The sequence below is a fragment of the Ailuropoda melanoleuca genome, chromosome 1 (assembly GCF_002007445.2).
Source record: "Ailuropoda melanoleuca isolate Jingjing chromosome 1, ASM200744v2, whole genome shotgun sequence".
NCBI classification, from domain to species: Eukaryota; Metazoa; Chordata; class Mammalia; order Carnivora; family Ursidae; genus Ailuropoda; species Ailuropoda melanoleuca.
Genome location: NC_048218.1, coordinates 166,708,119 through 166,726,547, shown reverse-complemented (window position 1 = coordinate 166,726,547; position 18,429 = coordinate 166,708,119). Strand labels below are relative to the sequence as shown.

Below are 18,429 nucleotides of genomic sequence, written 5' to 3'. Positions count from 1 at the left end.
TTATACGCAACTAATGGAGCATCGAACTTTACATCGGAATCCGGGGATGTACTCTATGGTGACTAACATAATATAATAAAAAATCATTTAAAAAAATAATAAGAAGGGCCCTTTAAACTATAAAAAAAAAAAGAAAAAGAAAAGGCATGAGGAGGTCCAAGATGGGCCCCACATTCCCTACTCAAGGGACAGGTCAGTCGGTGGCTGCTCTCATGGTTAGGGACCTTTGGCTTCTTCAACATGACCCTCTCTACTTTTAGGGTCAGAGATTCCTGTCTCACCGGTAACAATCTTGTTGCACATCTCAGATAAAACCACTTCCTCATGGGTCTTTTCTATGGCATGAGGTTTTTCAACAACTCTGACGTGGTAATGATGGGTCCATGATTTTGTCATTTGCTGTGCAATTCGATTTGGAAGTAGAGTTGAATTCCTTGGTTTGAATACTTGGAAGGATCACTTCTGTCCTCTGTCTTATTTGTTGTGATCTATAGCTGTTTCCATTTCTTTACAAATGGTCGGCTGTCCTCTGCTAGGGAAGGCCTGCGTTGTTTCCTTACATCCTATCTCCTTAGTGATAATCTTCTCTCTTCAAGAACGCTATTCTTCCCATATTCCAAGTCTGCAAGGCCATCTTTTGACAAAGTGGTCATCAACGTGCTATGCCTGTAGGAGGCCAGGGAAGGCCCCGTCCTCTTGGCACCCCCTCTTCTATGACTCCGAGCCTAATGGGAATGCACATGCAATGGCTCAGAGGCAAAGTGAGTATGGGGTAGGGGACTACACAGAAGATAGGAGAAGAATGATGCCTTAATGGACAGCCACCTTATCAATGACAAAATTTCCCCAGGGCTGCATACTTGTTTCCAGTACTTGTATGTTGACGCTCAAACAGTATAAAATATCTTTCATCCCACTTTCTACTTGGCATGGAGATCAACTTGAGCTTATTCCAAGAAAGAATCTCCTACATTTCTGTATAATTATGATAAAATGCTCCATGAATCAAATAGACTTTTCAAAGATCAGTTTCCTTTACTGTATCTATCAGGCCAGTTTTTTGTGTGTTAGTTTCTGTCATCTGGCTGGCCTGACTCAGCTAGGGAAAAATAATATTCTTTCTCTCTTTTCCTCATAAAAAGGGTCCTGTGACCCCTGTGTTTAATTATCTCACTCTTTTACTTACTCCTTTCTGATTCACTTTTTATTTGAAATTCTTTCTGCTCATTTTATTATTTATTTATTTGAAGGCACCAAAATTTTCCTCTGAGCATCTCGGGAGAACTATTTTTAAAAAAAGATTTTATTTATTTATTTGTCAGAGAGAGGAAGAGAGAGAGAACAAGCCGGGGGAGTGGCAGGCAGAGGGAGAAGCAGGCTCCCTCAGCAGGGAGCCTAACCTGGGACTCAATCCCAGGACCCTGGGATCATGACCTAAGTGGAAGGCAGACGCTTAACCAACTGAGCCACCCAGGTGTCCCTCAGGAGAACTATTGCTGACAGTTTTAGCCAGTGCTACTGTTCATTAGGGTTATAGTTCCTTTCTAAGGATGTGGCAAAATCAGGCTTGCTGAGTTCACATTATGTTTCAAAGCACAAAAAGTACTTCCCAGTGTTATACTGAAGCAGAATGTCCTAACTGCATACACAAAATAGAGTCTCTGCTCTTGAAATGCAAATCACAGTGGGATGAAAAATGGGAACAATGGAAGTATGAACACAAAGGGATGTTCAGGTGACCTGTGATATGAGTCACGACTCAGCAAGGAGAGTCACAGAAGCGAAAACTACCCCGTGTATATAATTATCATGGTTATGAAAGCATTTAGCAAACGCACAAGAAGATTTTTGTCCCTTTCCTCCCATATCATTTGAAAGCATGGTGTTAAAATTTCTTTAATGGTTTTCAAACTTGCGGGTGAAATTCCATTTGTAAGGCGATTTAAAGAAAGCAAAAGTCTCTAATCTAATTAACTCCAAATTTAATTCAACACTTTCCCTTGATTTACTATAAATTATCTTGAGGTTTAAAACATTTAAATCTCTATACATGGTATGAGAATGTAATTAATCATCTGTAAAACGTATAAATCCCAGCAAGACACTTTGTCAAATTATCTCATCTTACCCATGATCTTTTCACCCCACCAATTTTGCTTGGTTTCTGATTTCACTGAGTTGGGTTTAAATCAGTGCATTCCTCCCACTGCACAATTAGGACTCCTTTAAAACTCTGTAATTACAAACCTCAACTGGAGATTGTGTATTGCACTCGCTGTCATAACTGCCATTAGCACGGTTTTCAATTCTTCCAGAACAGTGAGGTAAAGATGTCATGTGAATAAGTTCTATTGCTATGTGTCTGCTATGGATTATCTGCAGTGATTACAGTCTTGGATGTGATCCCAAACAAGATACAGAACCTGGGAAAATGCCAATGTTTTGTGAATCGAAAAGAATTTTTAAGAAAAAAAATGTTCTTTTTTTAAAACAATAAAACCATGAATGAAAGAGTTAGTGTGAAGTTTTTAAATTATGCAATTGCAGGCTTGATTTTATAAATGGGTACAGTCCTAATCAATTGGTCCTCTTGGGACAGGAAAAATATTCTGGTTATCCACCTTAATTTTGATTACTTTCTACAAAGTGGAGTCAAAATGCCTTATGAAGGTGTTCCAAAGCCTTATTTGGCAGCTTCTGCTTGCCTGACTCCCGGTGATCTGCCCCTGTCCCCTCCTTACCATGAACTTCTCCAGCACATTCTCCTCTCCCTTTTCTACATTAAAGTCTAGAGATGGGAGGCTCACTTTAAACTAAATACAAAGTCTTCCTCATCCAGGAAGCTCACACTGATGAGGCTTTGGTCATGTATTCCCAGTTCTAAATACACAACAAAAAGTCTTTTCATGATTAAAAAAAAAGCTCATGTATTTTCTCTTTTAATGTAAGGTGTTCATAATCCTTATATGAACAATTTCCTTTGGGTTAAGCCTTTGGTATGTGGAAACTCATGTATCAAATGGTAAACTCTATTATTACCCAAACTCGATTCACTAATTTAAGTCCATTTTAGCTATTTTCATCAAATTTCGTTGTTCAATCTCTTTTAGCCAATGAACATGTTTTGCTATTTTATCAATTACTAATTTGAGAGAAATAAAAAACTGCCTCTTTCTATTTAACACATTCAGAAGCTCCAATCAAGTTCTTGCTTGTAATCATCTGAAATATATGTGTATACATGCACACACACACATATACTTTGACCACTAGAATTTCCTTGCTATGTATTTCTGGATGGTTATAAATGAAACGAATTGTGATAGGAATGATCCCAGGGGCCCTTAACAACTACAATAACTCTCTTGTAATTTGCTGAAAGCAAGTGGTATTCATTTACGCCTTTTCTTGAAGTTCCTAACAAAAGCAAATAGGTAGATTTTTGTTCAGAATCTTCAGATTCGTACGTCTAAAGGCTTTGAAACCAGATAAATGCATAAGTCAGACTAAAGAAACAAACTTTTGAAGCGAAGGGGTGGGAAAAGAAGCCAGCTTTGCACAAACGAAGAGCTCAGTCCATCTGTTTAAGTATTTCCAGACAATTGTTAGTAAGGTTAACGATGGATACTAAAAAGAATTATTACTGGCATTGTGAGTTACTCTACTGTATGAAGATGTACTGAAGTAACGAAGAGAATTTAGGAGTATTTAGTACTTCTCCCTCCCTTCCTCAAATTTAGTTAGTAAATAGAGATATTGGGCCAACTGGTTCCAGCCTGGGTGTTACTAGCTTTCAGAAATGTTCTCCTCCCTGCAGCTTTCCGAGAGAGAGTGGCTGTTCTGTTGTGTGGCAAATGATTAACTCTGTCACTTTGGATTTTTGTATGCCTGCCTTTAAGTATGATGGACTTCTGTCTTGCAATGGAAAAAAACACAAAAGTCACCTTAAGTTTTACAGTGCAACAATTTTAATAGTCCACACTAAAATAGGCAGTACAGTTTTGTTGTTCAACATTAAAAGCAACCTTGCCTTAGACAAATTACTTCTCCGGAAGGTTTCCCGCCCTCTCTAGTCCCTTCACTTAAGGTTTGAGTCTACCCAAGTACTTCTAAAGCGCATTTCTTTGGCGTTAATCTGCTCTCCAATAGCGAGTTCTGAATCAGAGCAGGGCTTCCTCCTTTGAGGGGCTGTGCGGTCCCAGTTGGGCTACCAACTCAGAGAAGTATCCATCTCACTCCCCAGGTGGCCCAAGGGGTGGAGGCCACGGGAGACCTTTTGGAAAAAAAATAATTACGCCAACTTCCTCTGGCAGGTATCTTCTCTGACCACAGATAAATACTCAATGCCTCCTTGAGTCATGAAATATTGAAAACTCAGTGGACACTTCGATTCCCAGGAAAATAAAATCGGGGAGGCCTTGCGTGAACACTCTGAAGTTGGTGGGATGAGACACCGGGTACTGGGGAGGGCCAGAAATCTCGGATTTAGAACTGGGGATCGGGGGGAGTGGTGGGAAGAGACACAGTCCTGGAGCGCTCTGGCTATTGCGTGTCGTCGTGCGGGTCACCAGGGAAGCCCGCCTCCTCTGGGGACGTGACTCCTTCGGGCAGCAGAGTGGCGCGCACTTTCCTCTTCTCTTTAAAGCGGCCGGAGCGCGAGATCTTCAAATTGCGGCGGCTGCTGCCCGATTTGTCCCCGCACAACTTGTCTGGCTTGTGGGGCTCGCCGGCACCCCCGAGGAGATTGGGGTGCTGATTCTCCCGGGAGCTGCTAGTCCAGTCCGGGCTGGGCGGCGCGGGCGGCGCGGGCTCCCCAGGGGCAGGCTGCGCGGGAGGCTGCGGCCCTACCGCGGCTTCCTTGCTTTTCTTCCTGTTGTTGGTTAGCGATTTCCACCAGGGCCCCGAGCTGCCGGTGCCGCCGCTGTCGGCCATGGCCAGCCGGCCGAGGGGCCCGGGGCGCGGCCGGGGGGGAAAGGCCGGCTCTCCCGGCGACGCCGGCGGTCTGACGGGTGGGAGCTAGGCAGCGGCCTGTGCGGGGCAAGCAAACAGAATTTGGTTACCGGGTTGGTCTAAGTCACGTGCGCCCAACCGCACTTCCTCCCCTCGCTCCGCCCCGCACGCGATCGACAGGGGTCCGAGAGCCCGCAGCCGTGCACCAGGAGCTGCGCGGTCCTCCGAGGGCCGCGCAGCGCCCGAAGGGCGAAGGCGGACGAGTGGCCTCTAGGGCGCCACCGTCTGGTCTCCAGATAGCTTGGCACTCTCCCCCCTCAACCCTTGCCTCGCCTCCGGTGCCAGTGCGGGGGTCAGCGCGCCGGAGGGCCCCCAGGGGAGGTTCCCCGGCCTCTGAATGAACCCGGCTCGAGAGGGAAGCTGGCCGTCCTGTCACCTTGACTGACTGTAGAGGGACGCCCAAAGGTGACGCACTCGGCCCAGAGGGGCCCCCTCTTGGATGAGCACCTGGGAGGAGGGCACCCGGCAGCGAGCGCGTCCCCGCGGTAGGTGAGCACTGACCCCTGCCAACAGTTCCGAAATTTCCCTCAAAGGCTTTTTCCCATAGACTTCTGTCACAGGATCCTTTTCAATGTGATTTTTCAGGGGGGATTTACATGCCAATAAGAGCGAGGGACAAGCTCACGGTGTTTTGTTTCTTTTAAATGCTGCTTTTGACAGAACTTCTGCCTTGTCGCTTTCAGAGAAGCAGTCTAGACTTAAATTCCCGTGAAAACCGCCATCCCACGCTTCCTTTTATTCCCCAGAGACCAATCTTACGTCTCTTTGAAGCCACCCCCAGCGGATGGTTGAGATGAGACCAAGCGGCCAATGTCCTCTTCTCTTAGTTCTGTATTCAAATATGCACCGAGCCTGTTTGCACCAGGCAACTCAACTCTTGAGATTTTTAATTACAAATGAAAGATTTCTGGGTTGGGCTTCACCCCCCCCATTCCTCCCTCCAGAGAGGAAACCTGCTGTGCGCAACCAGGAACTCCAAACCGTTGTGCTTCTCCCCGGCTTCTAAACCAGCGCTCTGCGGAGCGAAAACGCTGTTTTTTTTTTTGACACCGAACGTGCTAATAATCGGAAGCGAGAGTCCTGTGAGCGCTTTCTGGGCTGGGTCTATGGGCACTAGCTGTACGAACGCGTTGGTTTCGCTTGCGCCGCAGAGCATTGCCAGGTTTCCTCTGGGCTCCTTCCCATCCCATGCGCCTGGCGCTCCCGAGATTTGCCGGCGCGCTGGGGAGCGAAACTTTAGAGGTGTTTGTTGTTGGAGGCTCGGCTCCCGGAACCGTTGGGAAAGTTGGAGCGCCTACGCGACGCGGCGCGGCGGCCTCCGCCGCAGACCTGAGCCCCGGCTCCTCCCCAGGACGCCCCGAGGGCACACTCGGGCTGCGACTTGAAAACAATAGAAGATAAAACCGCCAAAAGTCTTCCCGTAAAAAGGCACCCACTCCCCCAGGCACAGTTTGCAGTTGGGTTTGCAAACATCCTGCTCCCTCTATTGTACAGATCGGAGAAGCACCCCCAAGTTATTCATTGGTGGTGGTGGTCGGGTGTCCTGATGGCTGCCTTCTGTCTTCCACCCTACATTCTCTTTTCCTCAACCGTGTGCGCCCAAACGCTTTGCACTAATCGCTCATGGGAAAGACTGCAAATTACGCAAATGTACGCAGAGCGCTGCGGCTCGCAACATCTCCCCCCGGAGCTGGAGGGAGCACCCCAGGTTGACACCCCGCAATGGGCTCTGTCTTGGCGGACGCAGAATCACCCTAATCGCTCACCTGTTCAGGCTTGCCAGGATCCCACGACTCCGCGTCGCCCTCGCCTCCAAGAGAACGGAGGGAGTGCACTTGGGACAACCTGGAAGCCCGGCGCAGCGTCCCTCCCGCGCAGTCTTGGGGAGGTCGGGCTTCTCTCTGGAAGGTGTGTCAGCCGAAATCTCTGCAGTCCAGCTAAGCCGATTGTTGCTGCTGGTCTCCCCTGGCGCCTCCAACTTCTGCCGCCGCAGCGGTGGCGGCAGTTCTGGGCCCGTGGCGCGTTCGGCTCAGGCCGGAGGGCGCCCGGCAAACAGGTGCCAGGCTCACCGCCCCGGGTGAATGCCCAGGCCGGCTCTCCCGGTTAGTGAGCCTTTCATTCTCGCACGCGTGCCCCCTTCCCTGCTAGCGCCTCCCGGCAGCCCCGGGGAGATGGGACTTCGGCTGCTCACTCTGGTGCATTGAACCTGCCTACACGTCGGTCCTCTGCACGGGAAAAGACATCTGTTTGCCCACCTGCTGGTTATTCGCCAAGTGATTCGAGAAACCAGAACCCCGGGTCAGAGTGGAAAGAAAAAAAAAAAAAAACCCAACAACAAACACCCAAGGAGGCGGCCACAGCTGCCACAGGTGCAGGTAGGAACTTCGCGTTCCCGCCCTCCGGGGGACGAGATTGGATCAGGTCGCGTACGTGGCGCCAGCCTGGGGTGTCTGATTGGAGAAACGCCGGGCTGCGCCGCTCGCTCGTGCGACTCCTTCTCAGAGAAGAAACGGTGGAGGAGACCGAGGCTGTATGGAGGTGGGCTCCGCTGGGTAAATGTCGCCCCAGCTCTCCCTCTGCCCTGATTTCTTTTCTCCTTTCCTCTCCGGGTCCTTAGCCATTGCCACTCAGCTCCCAGGATTCCAGTTTTGTAATTCCCAGGAGCTGTTTCGTACCCAGGCAAAATGTTGCAGAGTTGCAGGCACTCGTAGTTGAAAGGCGTTAATATAAACAAGTTCGCTGTGTGCCAGCCAGGCGCTGTTTCCAGCGCTTTCTGCTTTCTGGGGGTTAACTCATTTACTCCTCACCGGAGCCCTAGGGCGTAGGTGCTGTTGTTTTCCTCACTTGAGAGGCGGGGAGACCCTAGAGCTGAAAGCTAAATGGTTGCTCAAAGTTGCACGCTGGGTAACAGTCGGATTTGAACCCAGGAGGTCTGATCAGCTCCCGCGGTCTTCAGTAGCTCGTTAGACTGCGGCCTGCGGTCTTGGCTCTTAAAACGTCGAAGTGAGGAAGTGAATTTCCTTCCTTCAGGTCTGGAAGTCCGGGGACAGGCACTCCACCTGGGGAGGACAAATAGAGCCCTGAGCAGCTAGAGGAAGTGAACCAGTGGATTTCCGCAAGGGTTCAGGGGGCTTTTTGCTCCTGGGAACATATATGTACTTGCTATTGGTTGGGCGGAAAGGCATTGGCACGATCATTTTCACTAATGAAAGCAGAGATGAAACCTGCCTCATCTCCCAGGATGCTCTTCCTTTTCAAAGCACTATTTTGATATTCCTTGAGGTCATGAATAACTCTTCTGAAGGAGTGGATATAGAGCAACTGACACCCGAGGATCTTTGTTCTGAGGACTTTCTGAAGCATAAAAATAGGGAAAGGCAGGATGACTACCTCAAATAACTTACAATGTAGAATTAGTGGAAAGAATTTTTTATACAGTATTTCAATGCCTGAACTATGATAAAATATGAATACTTTATATCATGTTTCTTAATTTAGCATTCTTGGATTTTTAAGTGATATGCACAACAGTGTGTATTTGAAAGTGAGGAGACTTCACATATTTATTGCGATTAGTTTTAGAGAGTAAACTTTCAGTCAGAGCACCAGGACTGGAACAGAGGCAGGCCACCCCCTGGGAGCGGAGGACAGGACAAAGTCATCCTAGTGCCATCTCATTACAGACGAAGACACTGGATCAAGGAGGAAGCTTAAAAAGGAGATACTTTCACAGCCTCCCTGTAACTAGGAGTACCCCTGTGATCCAGTTCTGACTTTTGGGGCCATAAGGAAGACTTCTGGAAATGTTTCTTCCCTGGATAAAGGACAGAGCCTTCTGAGAGAAGAATATCTTTTGCTATACCCTTGATTCTTACATTTAAGCATAGCGTGAGGGTATGATGTCTGGTGTTGCAGCAGCCATCTTGCAACAGTGAGGCAACAGGCATGGAAATAAAAACCAACCTACTAAAGACGATGTCATGGGAGTGTGAGAAGTGACTGGATCTTGATGATATCGATAAGCTCCTGAAAGAACCCTGGAACCATCTATCTCCAGACTACTAGCTGAGTGAGATAATATATATTCCTATGATTTAAGCACAGATTCAAATATAGTTTCCTGTTATTAGCAGCCTAAAAGTGTTCCTCCTTGATATAGTCTATTAGAGTTAAAGAAAAAAAATGATATTGTTCAAAAGGGAAAAAACACAGTATTGTCACAATTTTTTTCTGACCAATGTGGAAAGTTCTTCATGGAAGGAGGATTTAGTGAAATGTTTAAGTGATGGGAAAGTTTATACAGTCAGGGAATGCATCTGTAAAATTAGCCACTTTGACTGAAAAGTTGATTTATCTATCCAGTGAACAGTAGGTGACTTTTAATGTTATAGAATTTAAATATGCTTAGTTTGGGCAACACTTACTTTTCTTAATATTTTATCTTGTCATTTTTTATTTTTCAAAGTTTGTTGATGGTTTGAGTAAGGACATTTTCTTCCTCTCTCCCGCTTTCTCTTTTTAATTAAATTGTTTCTTTCTCAGGTGCACCTTTAAATGCAATAAATGATAATACTCAAAGGCAAAAGAGAATGAATTCCTAGAGGACAAGATTTGCATGCTAAAAATTAAAATAAGAACTTTCAAGGTTAAGCCTGGCATTTGTAATCCTAGCAAACCTGGCATTGTTTTGGAGGCTGGGAAATTGATTATTTTCCCTTAAAGCATTTATAGTTGGAACTGGGCAATGGAAAACACACAATGAGAAAATTTAAGAAATACAGCTAATCAAAATGAAGAAAATAAAGGTCATTTACATTCATTTCACCCAGGGCTAACCCCAGTTAACGTCTATTCTTTTTGCCCCTATTTTTACATTTACTCTCTTCATCCTTTCCTTTCCCTCCCTTTCTTCATTCCTTTATATTTTTTAAGGATTTTTTTATTTATTTGAGAGAGAGGGAGAGGAGTGGGGGAGGCGCAGAGGGAGACAAGAGAGAATCTCAAGCAGACTCCCTGCTGAGTGCAGAGCCTGTCTGCATCATGACCCTGAAATCATGACCTGAGGTGAAATCAAGAGTTGGACACTTAGCAGACTGAGCCACCCACATGCCCCCCCTTCATTCTTTTCTTTTATGGATGCTTCCATTCTTTGAAAATTAAATGCTCTTCTTTCTCCAGCTCCTTTAAGTGTAAGGTTAGCTTATGTATTTGAGACTTTTCTAATTTTTTGAGAAAGGCTTGTATTACTATGTCCCTCTTAGGACCACCTTTGCTGTATCCCAAAGGTTTTGAACAGTTGTGTTTTCCTTTTCATGTATTTCCATGAATTTTTTAAATTCTTTTTTAATTTCCTGGTTGACCCATTCATTCTTTAGTAGGATACTCTTTAACCTCCAAGTGTTTAAGTTCCTTCCAAATTTCCTCTTGTGATTGAGTTCAAGTTTCAAAGCACTGTGGTCTGAAAACATGCGGGGAATAATCATCTTTTGGTACCAGTTGAGACCTGATTTGTGACCCAGTATGTGATCTATTCTGGAGAATGTTCCATGTGTCCTCAAGAAGAATGTGTTATTCTGTTGCTTTAGGATGGAATGCTCTGTGCATATCTGTGAAGTCCATCTGGTCCAGTGTATCATTCAAAGCCCTTGTTTCTATGTTGATCTTCTGCTTAGATGACTGGTCCATTGCTTTAAGTGGGGGTCTTGAAGTCCCCTACTATTATTGCATTATTATCAATGTGTTTCTTTAATTTTGTTATTAATTGGTTTATATAATTGGCTGCTCCCAAATTAGGAGCATAAATATTTATAATGGTTAGATCTTCTTGTTGATAGACCTGTTAAGTATGATATAGTAACCCTCTTCATTCCTTACTACAGTCTTTGGTTTAAAATCTATTTTGTCTGATAGGAGGATTGCTACCCCAGCTGTCATGATCTGAAGGGGCACCTGCACCTCATTGTTCATAGCAGCAATGTCCACAATAGCCAAACTGTGGAAAGAGCCCAGATGTTCATTGACAGATGAATGGATAAAGAAGATGTGGTATACATAGACAATGAAATATTACTCAGCCATCAGAAAAGATGAATACTTACCATTTACATCAACATGGATGGAACTGGAGGGTATGATGCTGAGCAAAATAAAGGTAATTATCATATGGTTTCACTCATATGTGGAATATAAGAAACAGCACAGAGAATTATAGGGAAAGGGAGGGAAAACTGAATAGGAAGTCATCAGAGAGGGAGACAAACCATGAGAGACTGTTAACTATAGGAAACAAACTGGGGGCTGCTGGAGGGGAGGTGGGTGGGGGGATGGGGTAACTGGGTGATGGGCATTAAGAAGGGCATGTGGTGTGATGAGCACTGGGTGTTATACCCAACTGATGAATTATTGAACACTACATGTGAAAGTAATGAGGTACTACATGTTGGCTAATTGAATTTAAATGAAAAAAAGTTAAGTCTTCTGAGGATCTAAAAAAAAAAAAAAAAGAAAAGAAAATTAGATGCTCATCTCCCATGACCTATTCCTTTCTAGTCACCAATGTCCTGGTAGTTTGATTCTCCCTTTCTCCTTTCTAGGTTTTCAGATCAGTGTTGTTGGATTTAGTTTATAAACTTCAGAGAGTGGGCATTACACCTGTGCCTGAAGCTGGGATCTGCTTTTTATAGCCACTCATCCTGTCCCCTGTCAGGTTAACATGAACGCATATATAGAATTGCTAGTCACAGAATATTACCAATCACCTGGTTTTACACTTGACCTGAGCAAGGCTGATAGGTACAGTGCCGCCTCTCTCTGAAATTCAAGCAACACCAGCCGACCTTCCTAACTTCCCACTCTTCCTCCTACTTGTCAATCTTGTTTCTTTGTATTCTTGGATATTATTGTATGCTCCTTATTTTCCTTAAAAAACTGTTTGTATGAAGAGTTAAGGCCTAAAGCAAAGGTAACTTACTGTAGAAAGGATTTTCCAGATTTTGGGGGCTCTACCAGATGGGACCACTTTATGCTAAGTTCATGGCTTGAGGAGTTGGGGCAACGAAAGCTATGTGAGCATTAGCCCATAGTCACCCCCTCTGGGAACAAATCCACTCATTATTCCCCTAACCTCCTAACAGATCTTTTCTGTTCTAAAGCAACTTAATTGTCCATGCAGACCTGTGGAGGGTGGGAAGCATGGGGACAGCTTACTTCTAAGTTGCCCAAGCCCTGAGGTGATGGCCTTTTGGGTGGAGAACAGGAGGATCTCTCTCCTTTGGGTGAGCCCTATGCTTATAATTCCATCCCTCTTGTTCCACGAGGCTATCAAAAACTGAAGATGTTTTGGTGCCCAACTGTTTTCATCAGGGCAGTTCATCCAAATAACAGCCTGCCGCTGACAGGAATGGGTGTGTTTTAATGATATTGTAAATTGTTTGCTTGGTTTTGTCCCCACGATTAGATCGAATTTTCTTATTTATTTGTTTATTGTCTGAGTCCCTCACTAGAGAATGAATTCCATTTTATTTAATGGCCGTTTATATAATGACCATAGCACTTCCTGTGTATGAGGTATGGTTCTGTTTTATAAATACTAACTCATTTAATCCTGAAAGCTCTGTGAAATAGGCATCGTTATTATTATAGGCGAGGTAACTGAGACACTGAGAACTTTCATTACTTGCCTGAAGTCACCCGGCTAGTAAGTATCAGAGCCAGCATTTGACTCTGGGGAAATTTGAGAGTCCAGGGACCTAACTAATCACTATGCTGTGTGTCTCCGTGAGCGCTAAGACATGTCATTAATGAATCTTCAGGATGTGACATGCTGCGGGGCTATAACAGTTCTTAATATTGTTGGATGAGTGGCCATCAAATGCATACATATAAATGCTTTTTGTTGGTTATAATATGACTGACTTATAAAAAGAAATGTAATGAAAATGGCAATGTGATGAAATTTCAATCTGTTATTACATGTCATAATAGCCTGATTTTAATTCTGGGATGTAAGTAGTGTAAGTGGACCAAGTTATCGGGTAGATTTTTGTTGTTCTTGTTACAAAATGGAAAGAATACTATTATGTTGCAGCCCTTTGAAGGAGATGCGTGAGGCAGTGGGACATGGATGGGGCAGAATAATGTGATACCAGAGGATGGCTGCTGAGATTATATTAAATATTGTATTTAGGGAATACTTGGACGATCTGGAGGACACGACATCTTGAAACAAGCAAGGCTCCCCAGCACATCCTGAGTCAGGAAACAAAGGTAATTCAACTTTATTGTTTGTTAGAAAATCATCGAAGTAAATAAAAACCATGTGTTACCATCCAAGGTAATGTTCTCTGGCTGGTCACCTGGTTCCAGGTCAGGGCTGGGGTAAATTGCTATCGGCTGTTGTTAATCTCTCTTTTCAAGGGGTTGGTTAGGTTATGCTCCATTTGCCAGGTTCTATTTTCTCTTTTGTGGTCCTTGTGTCAGCTCATTGTGTCACATGCGTACAGGTAGAAGGTGGGTATCTGATGGAGGGTAACATGAAGCAGGAAGTGAATCTTTTGGTTTCCCCACCTGCGTTGAGGCAAGTGTCAAACTTACGTAGTTAGAAATCTGTAAAAAATAGCTGTGTTTATCAGTGTAGGCTGTCGGGGGGAGGTCACCAAAGTTTTGGGACTCAACTCTGCTCAGTGCTAACACAGGTAAACCTCACAGTGGACGTTCATAGAGAATGTTTAGGGTTATCCATTTGCTGTCATTTCATTTACGTAGTGGGAGAAATTGCTGGAGGTGCAGCTCTGAACCTTTTGTAACAATGGCTAGTTTAAAATTCCTACGATGGGCTTTTCACTTTACTGTGGGCTTCTCCAAAAGTGGGTAGTGTTCTTTTAGCCTTTTTAAATGGCAGAAGAACCCTGAGAGACTGCTACTAAGTCTGACAGTTTTATCACAGAAAGCTGCAGCATTTGGCTCAAGGTCACGAGACTTCTTAAGGGGGGGTTATTTTGATTCGGTTTTAGTTACTCTTTCCCTAATACAGTGTTCTTCTCATATTGCTATTTGAATCTCACATTGCCTTTTAATTAATCATTAGATCAATAGACATTTGTTGGTTTCAAGACTATTACATCAAAAAAGATCGTCATACTTTAAAAATTCTGATGAGGTCAGGGTCGTCTAAGTTTTCCACTTGGAACAATGCTAAATCATATGTGGCTGTTTAAATATTAAAGCCCAATGGAATCACGGAGCACTCAAAGCTCAAATTAACGCTGGGAATTGTAATTACATACATTTCTTGTGAAAAGACTTGATGGTCGGTTTGAATTACTAGCTGTGTGGCTTTGGGAAAATTACTTAATATCTTTAGGTTCTGGTTTCCTTAAATGTAAAATGGGGATAATACTATCTACTTCTCTGGGTGGTTGCCAAGATTAAAGTAGACAATACCTTTATTAAAGTCCTAGCACAGTGCCTGACCCATAATAGGCATTCAGCAAATATTAGTTTCTCCTTGACTAATTTCTTTCATTGGCTGTGTGGGAAAATTATGAGAACAAACTGTATAAATCAATCACTTCCAAGGACTTTTTGAAAATAATGCTAGAGAGTCCGAAGACAGCACTGTCACTGTTGTTGGTTGGGGTTAGATTCCCCTCCCCCCCAAAAATATGAAGTTAAAATGTACTGGAGAGTATTTAATACACAACTATTTGTATGAATCTAACTTTTTTCAGGAACACACTTAATGATGAAATCAAATCAAGCAGAAGTTTTCTGCATGTGATTCAAGAATGCGCTTTATCCTGTCTGCCCTGAAATTGCATTACCTGTAGTTAAAGGAGGAAGTGTGCTCAGTTACGCTTGGAAGCAATGTTACCAGAAAAGGATTAACAAATCATAAGACAAAATCCTTAGAAGGAAGGTCACTAGCAGACTGTGGCTAGGGCACAAGCCAAGGAATAGGTTTCACATGTGCTGCTCCGTTAGTTCCTGGAATCTTGATATATAACCTGCATCAGCGAATCGTGCCCAAAGGAGGGAAAGAACAAGAGCATCGTGTCCTCTGCTGTGTCAAACGGCATGGCACTACTTGTTTTCGAAAATTAGCTTCTATTTTATTTTAAGATTTTATTTATTTGAGAGAGAGCGAGAGAGAGCGAGAGAGCGAGGGAGAACTCCCACAAGCAGGGGGAGGGGCAGGCAGAGGGAGAAAGAGAAGCAGGCTCCCTGCTGAGCAAGGAGCCTGATGCAGGACTCGATCCCAGGACCCTGGGATCATGATCTGAACTGAAGGCTGACACTTAACTGACTGAGCCACCCAAGTGCCCCTAGCTTTCATTTTATTAAAGTAATATATGCACAGGCAGGTTAAAAGCCAAATGTTATTAAAGGCTTGTAGCCAATTATAGGAGTTTCTTATCTCCTTCCTTCCCATGTTCCCTTCCCCAACCACTTTCAACAACTTTGGCTTTTCATTCCTGGTATTAACACATCTCTGTGTTTCTAAATAGTATGTATAGTGTGCTCTCTTTTGATTTATCAATATTAGACATTCTCTATTAATTTCCTACTATGGTATTTGAGGACTTGGTTCTCTTATACTGTGCCTTCTGCTTCCCCCTCCCATTTTCCCACTAGAGTCATGTTACAGCCTTTGTTCAGTTGACTGTACCATGTTTATATTATTGTGCCTGTATAAATATTGTTCAGACTAAGCAGTATAGCGTACAGATCCCTGTATTTGCTTTTTCTTACTTTTGTCTCTTCCCTTTCAATTGGTCATCTTTCTAGTCCTTTCTTATGCCTTCCAATGGCTTCTTGGTACACTTTTCTACAAGCGCAATCAAATCGATATATATATATGCATTCCATTTTGGTTTTCCCCAAACTATCACTCCTGGATACCTCCTTCTCCTTCCAGATGGACTGATCTCTCTCTCTGGCCTGCTGCACAGCCTCCTCCTAGGAATGTCTTGAGTTGGATTCCCCATTTCCTGGATTTTGAGCCCCCTTCTTTCTTGTTGGATTCCCTGGCTTTGGTGATGGTCAGATGGTGCTGCAGCAGAGGGCACGGTGGTGGCCGTCCTCAGCATGGCTATCTCTTTTCTCACGCGGTTCCAGTCTGGACTGTTTATCCTTTGTGCCTTGCACACAGCTATCCTCCTGGGACCTCCTTTTACCCTCATTCTGGAGAGTTCCTTTGTGCAAAGGCACAGAGTGAAACTTGCCTCTCCCATTGCACTATAATTCAAAATGGATCAGGGATTTTAAATGTAAAACTATACAACTTTTAGAATAGAATATCGAACCTCTTTGCAGTGTAGGGCAAGGTGAAGGATTCTTAGACACGGCTAAAGCACGATCTATAAAATAAAAAATTACTAAATTGGACTTCAAAACTAAAAAACAACAACAACTTTTGTTCTGAAAAAGACTGTTAAGAGGAACTGAAGACAAAGTACAGATGGGGAAAATATTTGCAAGCCACGTATCTGACAAAGCCTTATACTTAATATATAAAGGACTCTCAAAATTCAATAGTAAAAAAATCCAACTATAAAATGGGAATGGGGAGCTTGGGTGGCTCAGTCGGTTTAGCATCCGACTCTTTGTTTTGGCTCAGGTTTTGATCTCTGAGTTGTGAGATCGAGCCCTGTGTTGGGCTTTGTGATGGCATGAAGCCTGCTTAAGGTCCTCTCTTGCCCTCTCCCACTCCTGCCCTCCAACCCCACATGTACTCTCTCAAGAATAAATTAAAAAAAATTAAATGGGCAAGAGACATGAATGGATGTTTCACTAAACTGGAGATGCAGGTGACAAATGAGCACATGAAAAGATGTGCAACATCACTAACCATTAGCAAATGCAAATTAGAACCACAGTGAGATATCAATAGGCATTATTCAGAATGGCTAAAATAGAAAATAATGGCAACACCAAATGCTGGTGAGAATGTGGAGAAAGGGAATCACTTTTTTTTTTTTTGCATGTTTATAGCAGCTTTATGGGTAATAGCCAAACAACTGGAAACAGCCCAAATGTCCATCAATAGGGAAATGTATAAACAGCCTGTGGTCTCTCCGTACTACAGACTGCTGCTTAACAAGAGGATGAAATGAACTCATATTTTTTTTTAAAGATTTTATTTATTTGTCAAAGAGAGAGAGAACAAGCAGTGGGAGCGGCAGGCAGAGGGAGAAGCAGACTCCCTGCTGAGCAGAGAGCCCAATGTAAGACTTGGCTCAGGACCCTGGGATCATGACCTGAGCCTAAGGCAGACGCTTAACCAACTGAGCCACCTGGGTGCCCGGAAATGAAATCTTGACACATGCTACAACTTGGACAAATCTCAGAGTAATGATGCTGAGTGAAAGGAGCCAGACCAAGAAAGGATACATACTATATGATTTCCTTTATATAAAACTCTAGGAAATGCAACCTAATATATGGGTCAGAGGTGGAGGTGGACAGGGAGGGAGATGAGAGGGGGGGTAATTGAATGTAAAATGGTGTGGCTGCTCTGGGATATAGTTTGGTGGTTCCTTAGAAAAATAAACATGCAGGGGCGCCTGGGTGGCTCAGTCCTTAAGCGTCTGCCTTCGGCTCAGGGTGTGATCCCGCGTTCTGGGATCGAGCCCCACATCAGGCTTCTCCGCTGGGAGCCTGCTTCTTCCTCTCCCACTCCCCCTGCTTGTGTTCCCTCTCTTGCTGGCTGTCTCTCTCTCTGTCAAATAAACGAATAACATCTTTAATAAAAAAAAAAAAACTAAACATGCAGACATGACCCAGCAGTTGCACTCCTGGGCATTTATCTCGGAGAAGTGAAAATATGCACTCACACACACGCCTGTACATGCATGTTCATATAGCTTCGTTCATGATAACCCCAAACTGGAAATAATCCAGGTGTCCTTCATTTGGGTGAATGGCAAAACTGTGGGAACTCCATACCATGGAGTACGTCTCAGCAGTAAAAGTGGGACCAACTCTTGATATCCACAACTACTCGAAGCATCTGCAGAAAGTGATGTGGAGTGAAGGGAGCCAATGCCAAAAAAGTCACATATTGTTTGATTCCCTTTATATAACGTTGTCAAGATGACAAAATCATAAATCTGGAGCACAGATATTTGTAGGGGACAGGGATGGGGAGTGGGCTGGGGGGGCATAGGTACAAGGAGACAGCAGGAGGAAGTTAGATGGTATCTTGATTTTGGGGGTGGTTACCCAAATCTGTACATGGGATAAAACTGCATCCAGGGGCGCCTGGGTGGCTCAGAAAGGTAGGCGTCTGCCTTCAGCTCAGGTCATGATCCCAAGGTCCTGGGATCAAGTCCTGCATCGGGCTCCCTGCTTAGCAGGGAGTCTGCTTCTCCTTCTGTCTCTGCCCCTTCACCCTGCTCCTGCTCTCTCTCTCTCTCTCTC

At 44.2% G+C, this 18,429-nt stretch overlaps 1 protein-coding gene and 1 long non-coding RNA gene across 4 annotated transcripts in view; one reads left to right on the top strand and one right to left on the bottom strand.

The window, feature by feature from the left end:
- Positions 1 to 3,969: 3,969 nt before the first annotated feature.
- On the bottom strand, positions 3,970 to 7,709 carry PRR15 (proline rich 15). The gene is made up of 2 exons (XM_034669748.1): positions 6,777 to 7,709; positions 3,970 to 5,028 (listed from the first exon to the last, which is right to left on the bottom strand). Exon 2 carries the CDS (start codon positions 4,930 to 4,932, stop codon positions 4,543 to 4,545), a length of 390 nt encoding a protein of 129 aa, XP_034525639.1. The 5' UTR covers positions 4,933 to 5,028; positions 6,777 to 7,709; the 3' UTR covers positions 3,970 to 4,542.
- A 3,422-nt stretch (positions 7,710 to 11,131) lies between these two features.
- Positions 11,132 to 18,429, top strand: part of LOC109489438 — a 36,910-nt gene continuing 29,612 nt past the window's right edge. For all 3 annotated transcript variants that reach the window (XR_004628303.1, XR_004628304.1, XR_004628301.1), the window contains exons 1-2: positions 11,132 to 11,161; positions 13,196 to 13,275. This is a non-coding gene — a long non-coding RNA (uncharacterized LOC109489438). The remainder of the gene's footprint in view (positions 11,162 to 13,195; positions 13,276 to 18,429) is intronic.

Coding starts and splice junctions, on each gene's coding strand:
- PRR15 (XM_034669748.1), bottom strand. CDS start 4,932: ATGGCCGACAGCGGCGGCACCGGCAGCTCGGGGCCCTGGTGGAAATCG.